Genomic DNA, 6,447 nt, shown 5'->3' on the forward strand with positions numbered 1-6,447 from the left:
GGCCCATAGAAAGTCCTGTGAGAGATAAAAAATAATTCAATATATAGAAAAATCGGTATTTTATTACTTCAATGCAGACTATTAGTTATTGTAATTGTCTCATACTCCAATTAATTTTGTGGTACTTTCACGTACTATATAATGCATATTTATTGTCGAAATTGATTTCGAAAATTTTTTATATCTGGAGTTTTTCAGAAAAATCTGTTAGGTTAATTTAAAAAAAAATTGGCATCAAATTTTAAACAATTTCTTTTTTCAAAAAATTTTCCAAATTAATTGGAGTATGTATTTGCAAATTAATTAATTAATTAATAATTTATAAATTATTAATTAATAAATAAGTAATTAAATAATTTGCTAATTAATTAAAAAACGCGTAATTATTAATTAGTACATAAGCAATTAACTAATTTGCTAATTAATTATTCAGCTAATTAATTAGCAAATTAATTACTTAACCAATTAATTGGAAATTAATTGGAGTATGAGATAATTACAATGACTAATAGTCCGCTTTGAAGTAATAAAATACTGATTTTTCTATACATTGAATTATTTTTTATCTCTCATAGGTCCTTTTATGGGCCGAAACGAATGTTGCCCCCTTAAATTATTCCTCATAAGGCATGCATCCCACTAGTTTATTTCAAAATGGGCGAGTCACACTTCCCTAGTCTCCCTTGTAACTAAGTGATATCTGTAAAAATTATCATAAGATTTCACGTTGATATTCGGTTGCATTTAAGCCTATTTTTTTTTTTTATCTAATCTTTTATTTATCAGGTTCCTTTTACACTTTCTTCTTTATCAATTGAAATATATTTCGCAGTTGGGAACTGTTAGTTTAAAATAATAAAAAATCCTATTTGGAAGAAACTAAAAGGTATGGAGCGTATTGGTGAAATTGAGTGTAAAACACTTGGCGAAAACAAATTTTTATATAAGTGGCACTTTAAAAAAGTAGATTTTATCAAGTCGCATTGGAGCCCAGATAGTGAAATTTTACCATACAGAAATATATCTGGTTGTCAATTGGCAATCGTACCCGATAAATTCAGCCATGTCGTAACATTCTATCTCTTTTTGTACGGTTATGAGGAGCGAAATGGAACGAAAATGACCTTTAGTGCTTGCCTTATGAACAATGAATTTTCTGAATATAAAGTAAGTTGTCCTGATATGTGTCTTGAACTTGGAGCGTCTTTGAAAATATTTGAAATTCATTCATCACATCCAATACTTTTCACCTGCAATGAATATGCTTTTCGCCTATGGATAAAGAAGATTTCTTATGAAGATTCAACTATTAAGCCTTCAATTTCCAGTATAAATACTTTCGTTCAAGATGCAAAAGAAAATGGCAGAGCATTAAAGATAATACCGAAAAACGGGCTATACCTAACAAAATTGAGTGAAGACATGGGATCACTCTATACTTCTGGGGACTTGTGTGATCTGGAAATTCGTATTGGCGAAGATACTCTTCGTGCTCATAAGTTGATACTTTGTGCTCGCTCTTCCGTTTTCAAGGCAATGATGGAACATGATTGCCTTGAGTCATCATCCAATTCTATCACCATCACTGACTGTCCTACACCCTCATTTGTTAAGTTTTTAAAGTATCTTTACACTGGAGAAATAGAAGGTGGTACAATTGATACTGTGATGTCCCTTTATTCGCTAGGTGATAAATATGATGTGCCTATTCTGAAAGAATCTTGTTCTGATATGTTACAGTCCAAACTTTCGTCTAATGAGTTTGTTGATGATGTTGCGAATATCGTCTGCTATGTCTTACAGCTAGCCGAATGTCATGGTGATTCGAAATTGAAAGATTTAGCCGCTAGTTTTATCGTTAACCACTTTCCAGTGGTATCGAACAAACAAGGTTGGATGGATTTGTTGAAAAACAATTCTGAACTGATATCTAATATTCTCGTTCTTGTAGCTAGTGGTTTACATAATAAATTGGCTTACAGAGAATTTGATTATTACGGTAATTTATAAAGACACAATTAGTTGAGTGATGTGTGTATATATATTTATAGTAAATTATTAGCAAAACTGGTAAAATTACTACACATTATTGTTAATTACTAGAAATTACTTAGAAGGAAAAACTGTAATTGTTAGTTAGTAAATATGTAATTGAATATGTAATAATATATGTAACAGTGTGTAGAGTAATAATAAATGTAATAATATGTAAAAATATATAATAGGAAGTATGTAATTGAATTAATTGTAAAATATATGCAATTACAAATTTTATTCTATAAAATATTTTAAATTATTTTTACACTAAAATAATCTGAAGTAGACAACAATTACTTTCTATATGTAATACATAAATTTTTATCGAACATTTAATCGATTTATAATACCAACAAAGTATATTTTCAACTATTTATTTTAAGATACACTTGCAGAAAAATATGGCCAAAACTACCAAAATATGATACAATTCGCAGTGTTTCAAGCTCTAACAGAACACCAGAATCTTTCAAGTCAATAGTAATTTAGAATAACTGATATCCTTGGTAACTAACAAATCAAACGCACTTCAGCAATGCAGTAAGAACGGCACTTAAAAAACAAAACTCCTCTAGCTACGCTCAATCTGGCCGGCTAAGTCCCGAAATCAAGAACAATTACGAACTTCGGATAGGCTAATTTACAGCGTTCTTGGTCAATTCGGGATCTGGCAGGCCAGATCACGAATTGGTCGACTTCGGGCTTTGGCCGTAANATATATGTAGTCTCAACATGACACAGAGTGTTCCTTATTAGTTAAAGGTGCAATATACCTGATTCCATCCCTTGTTCCATTAAATCGCAAAAAGATAAGTTCGTGCTTGAAGGCCATGTGTAACCGCGAAGTGAAGCGTTTGCGTAAGTGAATCATCCGGTCACATATTTTTACTGTTGAACTAAAATATTAATGCTGAGAAGACATGGCAATGCTGTTGAAGGTAGATGGTACCAATGTAATGCCACGAATCGTTGAATTCATGCATTTGAACAACAATATAGTTGTGGAACCGCGAAACTGTGAGTCCTTGTTGGCGAATCAGTTAGTCATCGCAGGTGGCTTGGGCAAAATTACGAAATTTTACTGCTGGCCAGCGGCTAGTTTTAGTAATTTCAACAGAGTTAATTTTACAATAATTGCAATTTTAACTTTCTCAATATTTCAACGATTTAATTTATTAAAAAAAAAACTGTTGATATTTTAATAATGCAAAACTTTCCTTTGAATAAATATGTTGAACATTACAAGGTTCATTTCTAATTTGAAAACAATTGTACCAAATTAAATTAGTTTCTGAATATTATAAAATATAAATTTCATTATTATTATTTCGACGCAAAAAGAGAAGATAGAGAAGTGACCGGCCGACAATTTTTTAATCGCAACTCTTTATGTTTAGTCGCCCTGTTTCAACATTCGAGACTGTTCATATTGCGGTACTTTGTTTCATGGGGAAAATAACTTATGCTTTGTTTACAGCTTTTTTTTTGTTATTAAAAAATACTTTTATTCCTAATAATACACATGTTAATATAATTAATTTGCTATAACAATCACAGGCGTATTATTTTTTTAAAATAGGAAAGATTTGTTATCTTTAATTAGATAAAGTATCTTACCCAAATGTCCATACCCAAGGAGTCCCACTTTTATCACCATATTATTGAATTATTAGAATTCTACTCAACGTAGAACGATCACGATTGTCGGGCAAAGAAAACTCATTTTTGATAACTCCATTATCATTCAATTCATCGAACATCAGATAACCGAGTTGCGAACGATATTTCAATGGTTGCTAAGCTATTTTATTTGACTGTTTATGGATGTTTTTGTTTAAAATCATATCAGGTAGGTTTTTTTCTTTTTCTTTTTGCTAAAATATTACACTCCATGTCAAACAAATACTGATGAAAAACAGATTTCATTCATTCAACAGATGTACTTTCTCTAAGATGCTTGGTGCTGCCATCTATTGTCTTTAATTAACATTTTATGCTCGGGTTAGTCGCAACTTGTTTTGAATCTTCATAATTATAAAGTAACGTAAAATTTAATAAGGTAATAATAATAATATTAAATAAGTAATAATACTAAATAAGGTAAATAAATGAATAAAGGAAAGTAAATGGATAAAATAAATGAAATAATAATTATTTTAAAAATTGTATATCTTTGACTGTTAATTAGGGAATAATAAACTTTTTTCAAAAAATTATTTATAAGCTGATTTGCTCATTTGGGCTATCACTATTTCACCCATACAAATAACGAGTCCATCAAGTGATTCTACACATTTGATGATTTATTGTTCGCTACCTTTCGTCTCACGTTCTTTTCAATTCCTATATGATGCATACCATAGTGAGACAGAATAGTATGCTTTAAAATTAAAAGTGTATCTTAAAAAGAATAAAGTAAACTAATTTAATAAACACTTGAAATTTTTTTAACAAAGACTTTGTAAAATACAAATGGTCATCATAGTCACAGAAAATAATGTACTCACTGTTTCAAATGCTCTACGCACATTAAGGATCGTAAATCAATAATTTAGAACAAAATTGAAAATAATTTTAATTAAGGTTATATCATCAGCCTTTTGTGTTGCCAAAATAAAAAATAACTATTCAATAAGTGATTTGAACTGAAAATGCTAAAATTCCTATTTTTTATACTTCTAATCAAATTTGTAACGTTCTAAAAATTTAAAATATTTTTCAACGTTTTTGGTGATTTTATTTTATGACATTCGACGCAATTTTGAAAATTGTCTGGTAAGTAATTAAAACAAGAAAAAAAAATATTTAATGTAAAATTAGGACACACATTTAAGTTCATAATTGAAACGCTAAGTCGATGAAAGTCTCTTTTGACATTTTGATTTTAAAATATGTTTTGGGCATCGATTTATTTGGAAATCTCGGTATAAAAATTTTAAATATTTTCTAACGTTCTTGGATATTTTATTTTATGACATTCGACACAATTTCGAGCATTTTTCTGGTAAGTAATTAAAATAATTATTATTTAAGTGTATAATTAGGGCACATATTTTCTTTAATTATTGAAAAGCTGATTCGTTCGGTGGTAATATTCATTTCTGATAGCAAATATGTATATATATAAGCCCATGATTGTGAAAATTGCAACACCAAGAAGGAATCGTCATAATTGAATGAAATTTAATACACAGTTGAGTGGCAGTGGTGCAAATGAATGATCAAACTTTCAAAGCAAACAAACAATAACAAGAGATCGAAATCAGTATTTTGTGTAGCCACCACGCGCCGCAATAAGTGCAGCTACAGGATGTGGCATGGAGTCAAGCAAATTTGGAATGTCTGTCTGAGGAAGAGCATTCCATATTGTTTGCATGCGTACCCAAAGCTCGTCTGTAGAAATAACTGGACGAGGATCACGAGCGAGACACCGACCAATGAAATCCCACACATGTTCAGCCAGCGACATATCTGGGGAATACGCAGGCCAAGGAAGAAGCTGTACCTGCTGCGATGCAAGGAAGGATTAAACAGTCCTAGCAATATGAGGGCGGGCATTGTCCTGTTGAAACACAGCGCCTGGCAAGGCTTGAAGGAAAGGAACAGCTTGGGGCTGTAGAACTTCACTGATGTACCAATTGCTGCTCAGATTACCCAAAATTCGTAGCAATTCAGATCGTCCATGATATGCTATGGCATCCCAGACCACAACTCCGGGTGTTCGTCCACTGTGGCGTTCGATAATGCACTCCGGAAGGTGGTGTTCACCGGCATAGCGTCTGACACGAATGCGGCCATCATGGTACCACAAATTAAAGCGGAATTCGTCAGAAAACACAAGACGCTGCCAATTAGCTTGCCAGTCCCTATGCTGATTGGGCCATTGAAGCAGCAGGCAGCGATGGTTTAGCGTGAGGGGGATCCTGTATAAAGGAGTCCTTGCACGCAGTCCACGCTGCAGCAGGCGTCTACGAATTGATAAAGTACACAATGAAACACCTGTAGCTATTATTGACCACTGTGCTGCCAGTTGCTTAGAGGGAGCCGTACGGTCTGTCAGCGCCATGCGGACCAGGTGTCTATCATTGCGAGCTGACGTGACATTTCGGGGTCCACTGCCGGATTTCCGAGTTGTCTGACACTCGTCCGTCAACTGCTTCCAAACACGCATCACTGTGCTGCTGTTACGCTGCACACGAGCGGCTACTGTACGATGAGACAATCCAGCTTCACGAAGGCTGATGATTCTCCCCCTTTCAAACTCCGTAAGTTGTTGAAATCTCGCTCTCTTCCGTCGAAGAGGCATAAGTAACGTCTGAGCTAACGTTTACCACTAGCAGATAACCACCGATAACCATACACGCCTCGCTACAGCCGTCTATTTATTCGGATCCATCCGCCGTTCAGAGG

The 6,447-nt window shown here is 33.1% G+C and overlaps 1 protein-coding gene across 3 annotated transcripts in view; it reads right to left on the bottom strand.

Moving 5' to 3' along the window:
- Nucleotides 1–6,447, bottom strand: part of LOC107452582 (aspartate dehydrogenase domain-containing protein-like) — a 54,970-nt gene that overhangs the window by 13,795 nt on the left and 34,728 nt on the right. Inside the window, exon 1 of one of the 3 annotated variants that reach the window (XM_043047241.2) lies at nucleotides 3,655–3,927. The exons of the other annotated variants lie outside the window; for them this stretch is intronic. Within the exon in view, the coding sequence (XP_042903175.1) occupies nucleotides 3,655–3,694 (40 nt within the window). The 5' untranslated portion in view covers nucleotides 3,695–3,927. Of the gene's footprint in view, nucleotides 1–3,654; nucleotides 3,928–6,447 lie in introns of those variants that run through there. 3 annotated transcript variants of the gene reach the window in all.

This window comes from Parasteatoda tepidariorum, chromosome 9, assembly GCF_043381705.1.
Source record: "Parasteatoda tepidariorum isolate YZ-2023 chromosome 9, CAS_Ptep_4.0, whole genome shotgun sequence".
In the NCBI taxonomy this organism is placed as follows: Eukaryota; Metazoa; Arthropoda; class Arachnida; order Araneae; family Theridiidae; genus Parasteatoda; species Parasteatoda tepidariorum.